At 50.1% G+C, this 16,800-nt stretch overlaps 8 protein-coding genes across 8 annotated transcripts; 5 read left to right on the forward strand and 3 right to left on the reverse strand.

Annotated features, from left to right (window-relative positions):
* Positions 1 to 404: 404 nt before the first annotated feature.
* HO173_002189 (uncharacterized protein) lies at positions 405 to 2,466 on the reverse strand (the record flags this gene model as incomplete). The annotated part of the gene is made up of 2 exons (XM_037304123.1): positions 405 to 2,195; positions 2,248 to 2,466. 2 exons carry the CDS (start codon positions 2,464 to 2,466, stop codon positions 405 to 407), a joined length of 2,010 nt encoding a protein of 669 aa, XP_037168918.1.
* A 362-nt stretch (positions 2,467 to 2,828) lies between these two features.
* Positions 2,829 to 3,150, forward strand: HO173_002190 (uncharacterized protein; the record flags this gene model as incomplete). The annotated part of the gene is made up of 2 exons (XM_037304124.1): positions 2,829 to 3,052; positions 3,105 to 3,150. 2 exons carry the CDS (start codon positions 2,829 to 2,831, stop codon positions 3,148 to 3,150), a joined length of 270 nt encoding a protein of 89 aa, XP_037168919.1.
* A 529-nt stretch (positions 3,151 to 3,679) lies between these two features.
* HO173_002191 (uncharacterized protein) lies at positions 3,680 to 4,692 on the forward strand (the record flags this gene model as incomplete). Its single annotated transcript, XM_037304125.1, has 2 exons — positions 3,680 to 4,196; positions 4,253 to 4,692. The coding sequence occupies 2 exons, from the start codon at positions 3,680 to 3,682 to the stop codon at positions 4,690 to 4,692; spliced, it is 957 nt and encodes a 318-aa protein (XP_037168920.1).
* Positions 4,693 to 5,903: 1,211 nt separating this feature from the next.
* HO173_002192 (uncharacterized protein) lies at positions 5,904 to 7,274 on the forward strand (the record flags this gene model as incomplete). The annotated part of the gene is made up of 1 exon (XM_037304126.1): positions 5,904 to 7,274. One exon carries the CDS (start codon positions 5,904 to 5,906, stop codon positions 7,272 to 7,274), a length of 1,371 nt encoding a protein of 456 aa, XP_037168921.1.
* Positions 7,275 to 7,603: 329 nt separating this feature from the next.
* HO173_002193 (uncharacterized protein) lies at positions 7,604 to 8,786 on the reverse strand (the record flags this gene model as incomplete). Its single annotated transcript, XM_037304127.1, has 2 exons — positions 7,604 to 8,215; positions 8,271 to 8,786. 2 exons carry the CDS (start codon positions 8,784 to 8,786, stop codon positions 7,604 to 7,606), a joined length of 1,128 nt encoding a protein of 375 aa, XP_037168922.1.
* Positions 8,787 to 10,572: 1,786 nt separating this feature from the next.
* Positions 10,573 to 12,067, reverse strand: HO173_002194 (uncharacterized protein; the record flags this gene model as incomplete). Its single annotated transcript, XM_037304128.1, has 3 exons — positions 10,573 to 11,216; positions 11,267 to 11,900; positions 11,951 to 12,067. 3 exons carry the CDS (start codon positions 12,065 to 12,067, stop codon positions 10,573 to 10,575), a joined length of 1,395 nt encoding a protein of 464 aa, XP_037168923.1.
* A 574-nt stretch (positions 12,068 to 12,641) lies between these two features.
* HO173_002195 (uncharacterized protein) lies at positions 12,642 to 13,038 on the forward strand (the record flags this gene model as incomplete). The annotated part of the gene is made up of 2 exons (XM_037304129.1): positions 12,642 to 12,776; positions 12,835 to 13,038. 2 exons carry the CDS (start codon positions 12,642 to 12,644, stop codon positions 13,036 to 13,038), a joined length of 339 nt encoding a protein of 112 aa, XP_037168924.1.
* Positions 13,039 to 14,087: 1,049 nt separating this feature from the next.
* HO173_002196 (uncharacterized protein) lies at positions 14,088 to 16,586 on the forward strand (the record flags this gene model as incomplete). Its single annotated transcript, XM_037304130.1, has 1 exon — positions 14,088 to 16,586. One exon carries the CDS (start codon positions 14,088 to 14,090, stop codon positions 16,584 to 16,586), a length of 2,499 nt encoding a protein of 832 aa, XP_037168925.1.
* Positions 16,587 to 16,800: the final 214 nt, after the last annotated feature.

Raw genomic sequence — 16,800 nt, forward strand, 5'->3', positions numbered from 1 at the left:
ATATACGGTTGGGTAGTGACAGCCCAACGTGTCCCAGTGCATTGGGGATGAAGTCTTTTTTGGGGCAACGTTGGGCATTTTCCGGAGAGCACGGACTTGTGGAGATCGTGAAGGACCATCGAATATGCACAGATCCCTCTGACGTCGGTTGGATGGTCTACCCGGAGTGCAGGGCTAGAGTTGGTGCTGAACAAGGGGGTTTTCCGGGTCACGGTGATAGGTACAAGTATCCGTATCCTAATGCGTTTGTGACGGACTCTCATCTGGGCAGTAGTTGAGTGTTCTAAAGTCGTAAGGGTACTTGTGAGAGTCGATCGATCAACATGTCGGGTGATTCTTTGATACTCATTAATAAGATGTGTCATGGCCGTTACACCGTTGGAACCAAAAGTCACGGATAGATATTAGGTACCGAACGCCAATCGACTTTGACCCTTCTCCATCTTCTTTTGCATGGCGCCATTACTTCCTTTGGCGACCACGGACTTTTTGTTGGACCCTGAAGATGAAGCGCTCCTATGGGGATCTGATCGAGAAAAAATAGACTTTTCTTTAGCTTGAAGTTCCCGCGCCAAGTGCCAGTCTTCATGCTCCTCCTTAACTGCCATCGGAAATTTCTTTCCGCACGCATCACAGAAATACGTCGTTATAGGAGCCTGGTGGAATGGGGCTCCTGCGCTCCTCCCAGCCATCTCATCCAGAGTAATTACCGATTCGTCTTCGTCTTGCTTAGCCGGACCCGTGTCTTGTGGTGACAAAGAATCCGCTTCTTCTAGATCCGCATTCTGAGCATCGGAAAGTTCCTCTTCGTGGCTTTCTTGCCTTGAGAAGAAATGTTGAATCGCTCCATGATCGAGTTTCCGTCTCTTGTCGGGCTCATCGTTCTCCTTACCCCATTCGTAGCCATCAGCATCACGGGTACTGGGCATCATGGCTTTGGCTTCCTCTCCTCTGACCAGGAAGCTTCCTATGCCACGATTGCCGGTTGGCCCATCTTCGAAACCACCAACGCTTAGCTGTAGGTTACTACAAGGCCAAGCTCTGCCGTCTATAACAATCTGGCCGAGAAGATTCTTGGCAATGTCGAAGAGCAAGGTCTCGTCAATAGGCCTCCCACTAGGAATAGAAGCTTGGCGTGACCGCATTTGTGCGCCTTGACGATGGTGTAGACTGAGAACTTTTGGTCTCCGTTTGTTCTCGAGTACACCTTCCTCCACCAGTCTAGACTGTATATCGGCTACGAATATCCGTAGCCATCTGACTGCTTGTTCGGAGGTATTAATGGTAGGACGAAATGATTTGGCCGAGAGCATAGACTTTATCTGGGTCCGAGCGTTAACTTCGCTCGAATCCTCGCCGCGAATGATATGGTAGACCCAAGTTCCGGTGTCGTCTCCTAACTTGGATTTCAATTGCTCGATAGGTGCTGCGAGCAATTCCTTGACTTGATCCGTTCCAAATTTATTGACCACTTCATCGCCTAGTTTTCCACCCAAATTCCGAATCTTAGTGAATTTGAAACCGCCCATAAATTGCTGCACTGCCCGATTTCGTACAATAGTTTGCTGGTTGGGCTTTTTGTGCGCCGATCCCAGTTTGGCAATCATTTTGTTCCGAGCTATTCCGGCAGAGCAAGTATACTTCAGTCGCTCTCGAACAGCAGCACGTACTGAGCGTACAATCTCAGATCCAAGCAATATAGCAATATCGTCCCAATCGGGATCATCATCTTCTGTTTCTAAAGAGTCCAGATCCACTAAAGCATCTGTATTCCAATCGAGCGCTGTAGTGGGAGGCCGAGGCAGAAATTCGGTTGGGTCGTCATATGGGGCTGGACCACTGATCTCTGGGTATCTCTCGAGGAGGATAGAATGTATCTGGGATGACAGGTCCAGGAAGACCTCGTCTACACTAGCCTTCTCGACTCTTTGCAGTGGCGGTGCTGGTAGCACATCCTTTATACAGGCCAGGATCCTTCTCGACTCGAGCCGATATGGATCGAGTGAAACTTTGTGGGTGGCAATATGGGCGAAAGCATCTTTGTGGTAAGCCCACTTCTCATCTCCTTCCTTCCAAGTCGCCACATGTTGCATGATTAGGTCCGGACAAAGTTTTCTTGCTTCCGTGATAGTAATATGCCTGTTGAGGCCAAACTTCCTGGCCGGGTAATTGATCGCAATGAGGCCTTGCCATTGCTAATCCAGTGTCAGCGCTGGCTTCTGAAATAGTGTACAGCAGAGGACCTACTTGAACGGCGAGGGGCTGCTCCTCCGGAATGCATAACCGTACACCTTCGCATTGTGCATAGAACGCATCCAAGTCTATGTGGGCAATGACTCGAAGCGGACATGTGTTAGAGGAGAGAGCAAGTTGGGCGAGATGCTTGTAGGTGAATCGAGACTTGCGTCTGCGGCCCGCGGCGGGGGAGATGGGCGAAGAGGCAAAAAATGGTTGTGAGGAAGACATTGGTGTCGAGGAGGTTGGAGCTGTCGGCTAAGGCTTTTTTGGGATGTAGTTATCATTGTTGACCGAGATCCTTTTACTATAGCGCATGCAGCTTGGGAAGCCGCCGGTAATTTTTAAGTCGCGTAGTTTTAATTTTACTATCTTAGTAGAATTAAAATTTTTATTTATTTTTGTTTTGAATTTTTTTAGATTACGGCTAAAGATTAGCGGCTTAAAGAAATCTTAAGCATGAAATCTAAAGATCAATGCATGAATGTACCTAAGTACGAGTATTGACTGATGGTTCATTCAATCACACCACAAATTGCATAGACTTCGCGACACAATTTTTCTTTGGATATTCTGTTGAACAAACTGGGCAGATGTCTTTCCTCCGTAACCCTCCGCTTCTCCTCGGCGTCGCGAACATCTCGGCGATCGTGGGCTCAACTTATCTTCTCCGTTCACATCACATCTACAATTTGGAGGAGCACGAGGCTCGAATGGATGAACTGGAAGGAACTTTGCGTGGGCATATTGGCTTAATCGAAGAGGCACTGGATCGCTTGGAAGGGAAAGGTACTGAGGCAGACAGGAATAAGAAGATGTGAGCTATTTATGGCCGGATTGTTGCCAATGGACACTGACAAAGACTCCAGGAACGAGTATTATAGCAAACGTGGCCGTGATGAAAAGAGCAAATAACTTAGCATAAGCAACTATAAAACGTGGTAATTTGATCGTCTACACAAGCTGCCCGAATTGGCCATTCTTGCTCCGACCTCTCAGAGAAGCTGTGGAAAACCTTGAACGTTTCGAGGCGTTCTCAATGGTTCTTACGATAAACATGCGGTATTGTTGCTAGGCTAGGGAGATATACAGTGCATATCGCCTTTCCATTCAGAAGACCCTCATCTCCTTGATCCCAAAGGCAGCGTTTCCCAAATGCCGATGTTAGATCCGGAAATCGGTTCGAGATCCGAGTACCTCGGTATGATGTTTTGGTGACGATATCGGTGGGAACAATATCTGTTACATCTGCTCTATGTCCCTTCGTGTCGATGATGGAAATATAGCATCTTTTGGTTGTATTCATTGTTTCGAAAACATACTCGATTTTCATCTATTGCCAGTGGCGCAATGGCTCCACATAATGATATAGTCTTCTTTCATTACTCATTCTCCCCCTTCGCCCGCAAAGTCATTTGGTATCTCACGCTCCGAGGCATTGAGTATGGACAATGCGTATGCCAAAATCTGCGCTCTCCCTAGAGCTATTGGCTTACAGGACCAGATCCAACCCGTCTATCTTCCTCGCGAGGACATCAATGCCCTGGGTGTGAAGTACCGTCGGATCCCTATCATGTCCATTGGGCGCGACATTTACTGCGACACTCGCCTTATACTTCACAAGCTTGAAGAAAAGTTCCCCTCCGGCGCATTAGGTGCTCCCCAGCCCGATCAGAAAGCTATAGAGAAGCTCCTCGAGAGTTGGACGATTGATGGAGGTATCTTCGTTCGCGCAGCTCAGGCCATTCCCACGGATATGCCTTTGTTGAACGATCCAAAGTTCACGAAAGATCGAGAAGACTACACTGGGAGAAGCTGGGACAAAAAGAACATTGAAGCCATGCGGCCGGAAGCTTTGACACATATACGGGATGCTTTTGTGTTTCTTGAGACAGGGTTGTTAGCTGATGGAAGACAATGGGTACTGAAGACCGAGAAGCCTTCATTGGCAGATATTGAAGGTCTGGTTTTTTCTTGGCCCAAGGGGCATCCATGCTAACGAGTGCTCCCGGTCTAGCTGTTTGGCCGTTTCATTGGCTTCTTGAGCTAAAGGGAGCCCTTCCTCACTCTCTCATTTCGAAAGAGAAGTTTCCTAAGGTTTACGCCTGGATTGGCCGTTTCAGCAAGGCTGTATCAACTGCCAAATCGTCTGCACCAAAGCCAACCACATTGAAAGGGGCTGAAGCCGTGAAACACGTGACTCAAGCGGAGTTCTATGAGCCCGAGGGAGATGTTGACGCCAGTGATCCGCTAGGCTTGAAGAAGGGTCAAGATGTCGAAAGTTGGCCAATCGACAGTGGTTTCAAGCACCATGATCGAGGCCAGTTGGTGTCATTGACTTCGAAGGAAGTGGTCTTAGTGGCGCAGAGCAAAGTCGGAGGAAGAGATGTCAGAATTCATCATCCCAGGTGGAACTATAGGACCAGGGCTGTTAGTGGAGGAGAAGCAAAGTTGTAGATAGGTAAGCAGATGTCGATATATGTACTGTTTCTTCGAAGAAAAAGACAAAAACTCATCCTAGGTGGGCCCATCCGGGTTTTAGATCGCCAAAGAGGTCTCAAAGTGATGAAGACGAGCACACGCACGAAGCTCTCAAGGCCGATATCTATACTTTGGACGCCTTGAACCACTCGACCAAACCGTCTTATATGTTGAAATCGAGTTATTAATGAATAATATATACAATTTTTTTAAGTGACAGAGGGTGCCGCGCACCTGGAGGCTTAGCCTTCGAGTAACGTTTGATCCCCTCAACGTCTTCAAAACGACCCACCATAAACAGTTCTCAGGAGCGACTACACAATTCCCATTCCAGACAGAGCAGACGTAGCGACCAAATATTACCAGTGTCTTCCTCAGAGAAGTTCTACCCGATAACAGAATCTACCTCGAAATCCACAACGAAATTGCCTCACCGTCGTCAGCATAGCACTCCGATATACCATCTCAGATACCGGTCTTCAACTTCTACAAGAGTTCCTCGGGCTTTAGCCTTCAGAGTCTCGAGGTCTAGACGAGATCGTCTTTATTGCGATTGATTTTGATGATCGTCGAACCTCAAATAGGATTCTAGTCAAAATCTGAACTGTCAAGTGGGTATTGCCATTCTGGATAGCAGGGATCTGATCTCGCCGCCACTTCGAACTGCCATATCAACGTATGTTTTTGTCACTAGGTCACCTTCTTATTGTGCCGCTACCATTACGAAATATTTCACCATACGGAGAGCACCACTACGATATGGTGCATACTTCTTGCTTTGGGGGTTATGGCCTTTCTCTGTCTTTGTGGGCAAATGTCATGGGAACAGGCACCATGGGAACACCTGATCGCGTGACACAGCACTCAGCCCAATGGGCCTAGGGCCTACCTAGCTACAATCACTGCGGGCCACATTTTCCCACTCTTCTAGATAGATAGATCAGAAAAGCTTTCCAACCACACCGAAAGAAGCTTATGCATTGCCGCTATGCCATTGTATCGTGAGGTAGAAAGAGGAGTGATAAGAATTGAAGGCAACTTTGCAAGCTCACTTATCGGCCTGCTTTTGAATTATGACTGCCCTTGTAGAGGGTTGAGGCCAGGGTACATTTTTGATAGCTTGGCGTTACTGTGAAGCGATCCTCTACTCCCATCCCCACCTTCACCACCGTGGGCCCCTACTAGCGATGTCCTCTCTCAACCCCTACGTCGTAACCTTCAACTGTGGCCGCGAACCTATTGACCCCTCCACCTTCTCCACCCACCTCTTCTCCGCCCTCGCCAACCCTACCGCCCCCGACATCCTCATCCTCTGCCTCCAAGAAATCGCCCCAATTGCCTACTCCTTCCTCGGCGGCTCCTACCTCGTCCCCTACCTATCTCCTTTCCGCCATGCCGTTACCATTGCAGCAGCCTCCCTCGACGACGCGAGCTACGTCAACATCATCACCAGAAACATTGGCATGACTGCTATAATGGTGTTTGTGCTTCGAGATCAAACGGCGCAGGTACGGTGGCTGGAGACAGCGGGGGTGGGAGTGGGGATGTATGAGATGGGGAATAAGGGGGCTGCGGGGGTGCGGATGGGGTATTCGATCGGTGACTCTACGCTCGAATTGACGTTTGTGTCGGCGCATCTGGCTCCCATGGAAAACAAGTTGCAGCGCAGGAACGAGGATTGGATGAATATAGTTCGCGGTCTCGTCTTTACGCCCGTCTCTCCCACTGCGGTCCGGAAGAACACTGCACAGCGTCTGCCGCAAGAAAGTTCCAACGATACCGAACCTCTGCTTCAGGCATCGCCTGGCGAGGACTCCATACCCCCAATGTCAGGTCTCTACACACCGACATCCCAGCTCATCGTCGCTGGCGACCTCAACTACCGCACTTCGTCCGCAAAGCCCTCACCGGATGCCCATGTCACCTGGCCCCAACCCAGCAGCGACGCAAATGCCAAACAGCACTATTCACGACTCCTCCCATCCGACCAACTCAAGCGCGAGATGCAAGCCGGAAGAACATGTCACGGTCTCCAAGAAGCACCGGTCGATTTCCCGCCCACGTACAAATATTCGGACGAGGCGCGCTCGGCCGCAACCTCCCAACAACAGGACGATAGCGACGCAGACGGAAAGGAATGGAGATGGGCGAAACACCGCTGGCCCAGCTGGTGCGATCGCGTGCTCTACCTCGACATGCCGCCCTGGATGAAATCCATGAACCCAGCAGCGAGGGTGGAGGTGCAAAGGTACAAAGCGCTACCACTGATGGCGACGAGTGATCACCGGCCCGTAGCTTGCTCGTTCTCGATACCTGCGGCGGCGATACCGGAACCTAGTGAAGAGCAAGAAAGAGAGGCAAAGACGGATGTACGGCTGGTACCACCTTGTGGCTTAAACGTATTATGGATGGAGCAAAGAGAGGCCGCGAGAACGAAGGAGGTTATGGTGGGTATTGCGGCGTATTTGGGACTTACGTGGGAGGGTAGAGGGATGTTACTTGCGATTGTGGTTGGAGCGCTAGGTGGATGGGCTGCTATCAGGGCTTTTTTGCAATGAGTGGAGACATGGTTCTGAAGACCTTAGGAGAGGAGGACATCAAATACGAAAGATACCCAGCCGATCCACTTGAGATAGATCGATACTTGATTCATGATATAATTGTTCTAGAAATAACGCCAGCGCACTTAGAGCCTGTACTTGACATAAAGAGAGTGACAATTGCTTGAAGCGGACGAAAACAATACGCCAAAAACATAACATAGGAAAGTCGCTGTTCGTCCTTGCAATTCATCTGCACGTCTTCTGATCTGCAGTGGATTGTGGAACAATCCAATTCTCGAGCACTCTGCAACCCACACGACTCTACCTATTCTCCAACCTTCAACCTAAGCCTTAGCATCGACTTCCTTCTCGTTAAGGGCCTCAGCACCCTGGTGGATATCCTGATAGGCAGGTGGTGCCTCCTTCTCATCAGTGTCCAATGGCTCGTAAGCAGCCTCACGAGAGGTGCCTCTGTACTTCATCCATAAGAATACAATCACCTGGCCAACCAACATTCCGATGGCCGAAGCAGCCATACCAAAAGCGACACCGATCAGGATAGGTACAAAGACAATTTTGAAGGTAGTCCTAAGAATCATAGCCATACGGTGGACGAAGCCCTTGTGATGGTGATGGTGGCCATGGCTGTGAGGCTTGAAGTGAATGTGGGAGGAGAGCTCGGGGAGCTCCATGGTGCCATCTGGAAGGCGGTGAGGCATTCCATGCTTGCCTGCGCCCTTGTGGTGGTGGGGGTGCGGGTGGTTCTTGTGCCCAGTGAGCTTGTGGAAGCACTTCATACAGAAACACTTCATCTTGTGGCCGGCAGTTTTGGCGGAAGCCTTGGCTTTGGCCATGCCTGTGATCACCTTGGTGAAGACGCGGCACAAGATGGTCTCACATTTGGCATCTGGGGAGTCCGGAGAGACGGGAACGGTCTTGGTGGAGTGGAGGATGAGCTGGATACAATTAGCTTCAAGCTTTGGAAAAGGGATGAATGGGGTGGAAGCGTACTGTTCCGTCCTGTTCTTTGATGGCTGTGACCTCGATATTTTCGACCTTAATCATTTGGCCGTCAAGGCCCATGACAGTCATGAGGACAGTGACGAGAGAGTTGTCTTCGAACTTCTTCTCTTCATACTCCATGCTGTAGCTGAGTCTCAAGTTGCCGTCGTAGCCCTCCATGTTCGATGACTGGCCATCCTTTTTGCTCTGTGAAACGTAAAGGGTAGGTGGGATGGTTGGGTTGGACATAGGATAGAACGGGACGCCATTTAATTTGAGGGTTTTGCCTTCAGTCCCGAACTTCATCTCGAGCTCGCTTTCAACGTCGTCAGTCCACTCGTGAGCGCCATTTCGCTGGCTGCTGAGTGCAAATGGGCAAGTCGAGCAGTCCAAGTTGACCGTTCGGCTGTTTGTTTCGATGAAAGTTGGTAGGAAGTCGGATTTGGGTTGGTCTTCAGTGTTAATTTCAGGGATGAGGAAGGCGAGAGAGGAGGTGGCGAAGAGGAGAGTAGTAGACAGCAACATGATTGCTGTATGGCAGAATTTGAAATCAGTATGTGGTGATGATCTGGTGGTAGTACACGATGGTTGGTGGAAGGTGTCTAGTTGTAGAGAAGAGGAAGAGGAGGGTCTTACGTACTCCGCCACTTTGCTGAGGCGGGACAAAACACCCCTTTGTTTCAGTGTTGTCGTCCTAATCTGGCACTAGGCTACTTCAGGAATTAGCGCCTCTTTCCTCCTGGCGATGGCTTTGATCCTTGGATACCACGATACAAACAGTCCACATTCCACGTGCACCAACGAATGTGCTCGGCTCAGGCTTCATTGTTGATGACAACAAAAAAGAGAAGACTTCCACAAGGGAGTGACGTGTACTGTCCTTTTGAATGACAATGCGATTTGGAGAAAAAGGTTGCTCTACATAATTATCAATCTACCTGTCTCAGGTCTGTCTCAATTTGTCCGGTCTTTGTTGCAGTCGTTTCGTCGAGATAATGTCACACAAAAGCCGCAGCGTCACTAGATCAAAATCTGCTGTAACAGCGTCTGTGGAATCGCACAATGCCGTGCCCTCTCCAGTCTCCTTTGCCCATGCCTCTTCATCTTCTCCTCAAAGCATCCGAAGTCGAGGCCTCAGGCTCCAAGCTTTCAGGACTCAGGCCTGCCGAGTTGACTCTCTTGCGCCAGAGTCGGAACAAATTGGCAAAAGAATGCTTGCCCTGCACTTTCATGTTGGACTGGACAGCACATTCGTAATGCGCCCAACGCCACTTCGATCTTTGCTCAGTGCGAGGACCGTAGCACTATTTGTATCGACCCAGTTAGATGGATTTGGACCTGCTCTCATTGCTTCGGCGATGAAGAAGAACAGTACGGTAAGACGGGGAAGCGCAGATGGCTACTCTTCTACACAGGTCTGGCAGTCCAAGCCGAGTGACGATAGTGGGATCCACTGGTCCAGTACAGGATCTGGCGCTTCTGAAGATTCTTGCCATTGAGTCACTCGCAGACAAGGAGGGAGACACCGTATTCACATTCCTGGCTTCGTTCCCGAGTCGCTATGTGCTCCCACGTATAAATTCTCCACTGTGTGCATTGGCCAGCCTGGTAGACACGACCTCGAATCTACTTCTAATAGACGCTTTGAAAACAATCTGGGGGTAGTCTCTGGGGGCACGTTCCGTGAGTGCACATTTCGGAGCAACATCTCCCTACACTAATCGAACCCTGGTTTTTGAGCCGCAAGACCTGTCTCGCGCGCAGTAGGCCAGTCCCAAGTCCCATATCTGTTGTATAATCTGGGGCTTTTGCCTCAACAAGGCCACAATGACTCCTGAACGTGCAGGTGACATGATACTTTGGCGCGAACACTGTCGACAATTCCGAGATAGGTACATTAAAGCACGATGGGAAAGGTGGCAGTCGTAGTGGTAGGATGCTTACAACATCAGTACCGTGGACGACTTTTTGTCTGTAACCATACTGTGTATGGAATGCTTCTGCACATGCATTGTCAGAGTTATCTGGCCCGATGCCCATAAACGTGTAAAATAAGCAGGCCAGCAACCAAGAGTGCCAAGTCAATCCTGGAGGAAACTGCCTGCTTGCAACAAACACGGCGGAAACATGCATCATATGCTTACAGTCTTTTGGTACCGTCAAATACTCATATGAGCATAGGTGATGCGAGTACCCGTAGACGAAACATTATATCATACTGTGTATGCAATCACTCTACCCCAACCAAACCAGTCAATCCCTGTGTATCCAACAATCTAGATCAAGCTCATCATGGCCGTGAACATACCTTCTAATCATGCCGCACAGGCAACGCAGGAGGCCGTTCCTGTTTCCCAAACATGAGATCTTCCGCTTTTTTAGTGATGAGCCCGAATTGCGGCTCGACCTTCATCGCCCATACATGTGTCGCTGTAAACAAGATGACAAAGAAAACCGGCATCACGATGATGAAGGTCGTGTAGCCTGGCAATGGGTATTTCATGACAATGTAGCTCTGGTCGCCATTGTGCTCTTCGAATTCCACTAGGTGTTCTCTTGCGAATAGCAGCCACGAGAGTAGGCTGCGCATGAAGGAGCCATGCAACAGATACAACGGGAAGCTGACCTTGCCAAGCCAGAGCAACCACGGATGACTGAGACCACGGCGTATGTGCGGGGAAAGCACGACAGTGAGGCAGAGTAGCTGGGCGCCGATCGTTGGCCAGAAGCGACTAAGTTCAGCGTTTTCGGGCGACACTCTGTGGAACCATTCAAGGAGGAAATTGGACCATTGGGCCCAAGGCTGGAATTCGGAGGGAAACGACATCAAGACGAGTGCTAGGAGCGCCATTGGTGGTGCGAAGAAGGGTGAGAGTGGCGATAGACGGAGAGGATATTCAGAGTTATTCAGCTCAGAGAGCATGATGCCAACAAAACAGCTTACACCAACCATTGCTAAGAAGAGAGGGTCAGCGAGGGACATTCATTTAAACGGATGTCCGCACGGTCACCGATCCTTATACCCCAATTCCACGACCAGAACCAGCAGATCATCATGGTCATCACTCGAAATCGAGGTGTTAGGTTGATAGTCGCGAGCAAAGCCATGAATACGAACATAGAGCCTTGCAGAAGGTACATGAGAGCCCATTGAGGCTGGTCGTAAGGATTTTCTGGATTGTAGAGCCAGGTGTTTCGGATGGCATATAGAAGATCTATAATGGCCTGTCCCCACGAGGGGCTTATTCCCGGGCTTGTAATCTGCAGCCAATAGGCGTCCGAGTTTTTTGCTATTTCATATGCGCCAAATTGACAGATGAACCAGCTGATGATTGTAGCTGCGGCGGCTGGAAGAAAGAGACGGAAGGACCTTCTGAACGCGCTGACGGCAAGGTTGGATATTGCTGTTTCGATATTGCCCTGCCTGGCTAGCTTGATAGGCTTCAGCGAGTTGACGAAACCAGAGAGTATGATGAAGCAAGCAACCCAGGCAGGACCTTGGCCAACGAGTCGAAGGATAGGTCTTTGCATCCATTGTGAGGGCCCGTGCTCGCCGTCGGCAGGTCTGACTATGTAGCGGGCGAAAGCAAGGGTCATATGGCTGAACATAACAAAAACAGCAGCGATACCTCGAAGCCCCTGCCACTTACATTAGTTCAGTACGTAGTGAGGAAGCGGAGGCGGCTAACATCAGCCCAGGAGCTGTCCTGAAGAGCTTTCCGATTGGCATCTTTACTGGCCTGAGTTGGCGTCCATCTGGTCTTTTCGGCGTATGAGGTGAGCAGGCCCACCGTTGTCGACGACATGATTTATTGCAGGTGGAACATTTTGGAGCAGACGTGGTCTCTCCAGCTTCGTGGTCGCACCACTCATGGATTCAAAACAAATGCCTGGAGCTTTGGTTGTACAGGTTCGCATTAGCGGGGCACTAGCGCCGTTCGGTCAGGTTCGGACTTCGGCATCCCTTTCCGTGATCGAGGATGAATCAGTAGCAGTTGAGGCTGTTGCAAATGTTCAGTGACTCTCCATACAGTAATAAGACTGTCGTTACTGGGGGCTTCTTGGCGAATAAATGATGACTGAAGAATGATCATGGCATTGCTCCTGCTGCGCATCTCTCATGATTGATGCTCTTGATTCCCGGATATGCCTCAAACTCGTGGATCAAGTGTCTTTTGGGGACATCTTGGTCTCTCCTCCTGTGTCTTCTTCACCATCTCCTCTATATCGCCGTTACCATAAAACATCTACATCTCAAGCACCAGATATGTCGTTACGCAGAATATATACTCTGACTGTGGTTGAACTTTTCGAAAAGTCAAGGTTGTTCGTCGTGCCCACCAAAAATCAAATGTTCTCAAGCTCGCGGAAGACCCGAACATGCTCATCCTTACATGCCATGTGACATACTGGGATCGTTTCGGATGGAAAGACAACTTTGCGAAGTCTGCGTTCGATCAAAGGCAATGGGAGTATGCCACAGCTCTTCGAAGGAAGAATGTTTTTACGCCGCAGGTTAGGCAGATGGTCCAAGGCGTTGTGCTCTGAAGTCATGTTGACGATCCATAAACAGGTCATTGTCAACGGCCAAGTCGATGGCGTGGGTCACAATTCCCGAGATCTACAGGTTCTGATTACGAAAGGAAATGCATTCAGTACTGCGCAGACAATGGAGATCCTCTACATGATCCATGGTGGAGGTATTACAGTATCAGGCCTCGGAAATGAGCATGGCGTCGTCAGCGTGATACGATACGATGATATACCGAGACTATGATGGTAGTATCACGCATGGCGAGAACAACGGACGAAAATTACGACACAGTCACATTGTCAAAGATGTTACCCATGTGGGCAGCTGGAGCGGGGGTTTCCAGAGTTACGCTTTACCGCCCCTGCAGAGAGGTGGTGAGAAGGTTGCAGTACTGGTCCATGCAGGTGCAGGAGGCCCAATCATTGGAGCGGCTCGCATAAAGGAGGCAGAAGGTCTTGATTTACGCGAGGATACTCTATGAAGGGTAAAGTAACGTAGGTAGCTAGATACCTCATGATATTATTCTCGAATCCCTATGAAGTTGTGCAACTGCAGCCCGCAAGGCTAGAACAATTGAATCGGCCCCCCTTTTTCTCGCTGTTAATCGGCAGCTTCTTTTCGGCGCTGATTTTCAGGTACAGCGTGAGCCGAGCCGTGTGATGGCTTGGCCCCCATTTGCCGTTGCAGCTCTCGCCAGTCCCTACTACATACAGTGTACGGATAGGTAAGTAGAGTACGCCCTCCATGTTGAACCCTTTCGCCAAACGCGTCGTCCCGAAAAACTTACTTCTGACCTGACCCTTATCGACGCGTGTCTGCGGCAGCGACGCAGATTTTGTTCCTGCGGAGTCGCGGACTACGAGTACGACCTTTCCAATCCCGCCTGTAATATTAATTCTCCGCTAAAATGGCTGTTACACACTTAAATTCCCAAATGATGCAACGATCAGCTCTAGCTGAGCGCAGTAAGCGAGCAGGATCTTATCCATGATCAGGCTATCTCGCTGTCTTCCCTCATGTCAACAATCAAAACGCGACACTGCCTTGCTCCAGATTCATCAGAGCGCTCCATCTCGTTGGATCCGAGCCGTACCGAAGCCATCACATTCCCTAAACTCAGGGCAATCAATTAACCATCTGCTAAACGCTGGTGTTTGCCCGGGATGTGTGAAGGAGCTACGGATCTATCAAGATCGATGAGCAGCATTGCTGCCAGCTCTGGCGGAACTGACTCCAACGCAACTAATCGCTCATAACACACCCAGATTGATGCTGTGAGAGCCGGTTACACCATGACGTTCGTCGATAGTGGAATGGGAGAGCCATTGGCAGCTGCGATTGACGATGGAGTGGCACCTGGGAAGACGCTCAAGAAGAAGAAGAGCCTTACAAGACTATTCTCTTCAACTTCAAGGAGATCATCTCGATCAAGGCCGCCGTCACCGGAAGATCCACACACTCCACCTATACCACAAGTGCCGACACACTTCTGGCCCTTGGGTTCCTCAGGCGCTCCACGAATTCCAAGTATGAGCTTTGACTGTCTTATGAACGAGCACCTTCACGACGAGCAATTGGAGGGTATGGCCCAATTCGACAAGCGCAGCCCTGGAAGTCCATTGGCAATGTCAAGCACTGAAGAGACGGACAATACAAGGTCGGAGGCGACTGTAAAGAGCGAATCCGTAACAGCAAGTCACCAAATTCCCGGTACTCCGAAAGGTCACTCGACAGCACCCCTGTCAAGTGTTATTCGCAAGAAGTCAGCAGAGAAGCCTTTAATCTACCACTCGCCAACGTTTCCAATTCTGCCGAAAGAAACCAAGACTGGGCTTCGTATGCCATCTGCTTTCTCGTCTGTCACTCGAGGTCGTGGTGCTTCAGTCACAGCACCAAAACCCAAGAGCTCACCAGCCCAGCCACAACTGACCAGACCTTCTACAGCAGGTGGCGAGTCCAATTCAAAGCCAACAGGCAAAAGGAAAACTAGTGTGAATAAACAAGGTCAAGATGTGTCAAGCCCGTCACTGTTCGATTTAGAAGATTTCCCCATGAGTCCGCAGCGTCCATGGCAAGCCACATATAGCAACGACGAAGTAAGATCCAGCTTTCGGTCCGCGTTGACAACAAGCTCTAGCCATATAGACACAACAAGCACGGAGAGGAGCAGTGTTCTGACCAAGGGTACCTCGATAACGGATTCAACGATCGACCAACAGTCAAGGCCTGTCTCGAAAGTTGAGAGTATGACCGTAGACGATGCAATCGACATGTATGCTGCCGGGTTTGCTGATGATGATGACACCGGACCGAGTGACTCGAGAGACACCTCAATGAGCGAAGAGGAACGCAGAAGATCGATGAAAATTGCTGAAGCTATCAAAGACACCATCGGTGAAATGCGCCCTTCCAGACGGCCAACGACAAGTCAATCCACTAGCTCGACTGCACGGATATCGTATGATGCGTTCAAAAGAGAGTCTATCCAACCACCTCCAATAGTACCCCCAACGTCAACTCGCGATCAATATGGTTTCCTTAAAGCCAGCCATCATATTACGATCCCACAGTACGACGCGTGGGCGAACGGCTATTTACTAAGCCAAGAGAGACGCACGAAGAAATGGTCATCATACATGCGAGAGCAAGGTCTTCCAACCTTCATTCCCACCCGCTTCCCTAACCGGTCAGCGAAAACCGAGCGCTACATTCGCAAAGGCATTCCTCCAGCATGGCGTGGACCTGCTTGGTTTTTCTACGCCGGTGGCGATGCGTACCTCGAAAAACATGCCGGTCTCTACACCTCCCTTGTGTCGCGCTCAGAAGACGAGCTTTCCAGTGCTGACAAAGAATCGATCGAGCGTGACCTCCACCGCACCTTCCCGGATAACATCCACTTCAAACCCGACCTTCGTTCTTCAGGATCTTCTGCTGCTGAATTGCCGCTTCTAAGCTCTCTCCGCCATGTCCTCCGTGCCTATGCCCTTCACAATCCTCGCATCGGCTATTGCCAGTCTCTTAATTTCCTCGCTGGCCTCTTGCTATTGTTCCTTCCCGAAGAAAAAGCATTCTGGATGCTTCACATCATCACCACCGTCTACTTACCGGGTACGCATGAGCTTAGTCTCGAAGGTACAAACGTCGACCTATGGATCTTGATGCTAGCGCTGAAATCCACCCTTCCTCATATATGGGCGAAAGTGGGCGCTGCCGGTGGATCTAGCGATGATATTGATGGAAGTGCTAGGCTGCCGCCTATATGTCTCTGCACGACCTCCTGGTTCATGAGCCTCTTCATCGGCACTTTACCCATCGAAACCGTTCTCCGTGTGTGGGATGTACTGTTGTATGAAGGCAGCCGCACTTTGTTTCGAGTCGCTCTGACCATCTTCAAGCTCGGCGAGCAACGGATCAAGGACGTGAGCGATCCAATGGAACTCTTCCAAGTTGTGCAAGGCTTGCCAAGAGGGATGTTGGACGCTGGCGCCTTTATGGCGACGGTATGCCGGAGAGGTGGGGTGGGTGGTGAATGGGTCGAGGCGAGAAGATGTGAGCGGAGAGAGTGGTTTGCTAGAGAGCGGGCGACCGCGGCCGGACTGTCAGACGGCACCGGTGCGGATCATATTGTCCTGAGGGATGATGCTGCGAGCGAGAGGTCGGCATCTGCGAGAGGTAGACCTCCAATGACAAGGATGGACTCGATCTGGAGGAGGAGAAGGAAGAGAAAAGCCTCAGTGCCCGTGGGCGCAGACGGTATATCAGACGCTGGTAGAGATTTGCTGGCGCTTTGATTGCATACACGATATTATGGATACGAACATGTACACGAGGATATGACGTGGAAATATGGATGGGCATATATATATACAAATCAGGACGATCTAGACTCTGATACCAATGGACAAGGAATGGAGAATGCACCATCTATTACTGTCATTCTCACCATCTATCTATACCTATGATCCGTTCAAACCACAACCCCCCGAAAATGCCGCCAAGCGGCAG

The sequence above is a fragment of the Letharia columbiana genome (assembly GCF_014066305.1).
Source record: "Letharia columbiana isolate WasteWater2 chromosome Unknown Sc0000004_s0, whole genome shotgun sequence".
Taxonomy (NCBI): Eukaryota; Fungi; Ascomycota; class Lecanoromycetes; order Lecanorales; family Parmeliaceae; genus Letharia; species Letharia columbiana.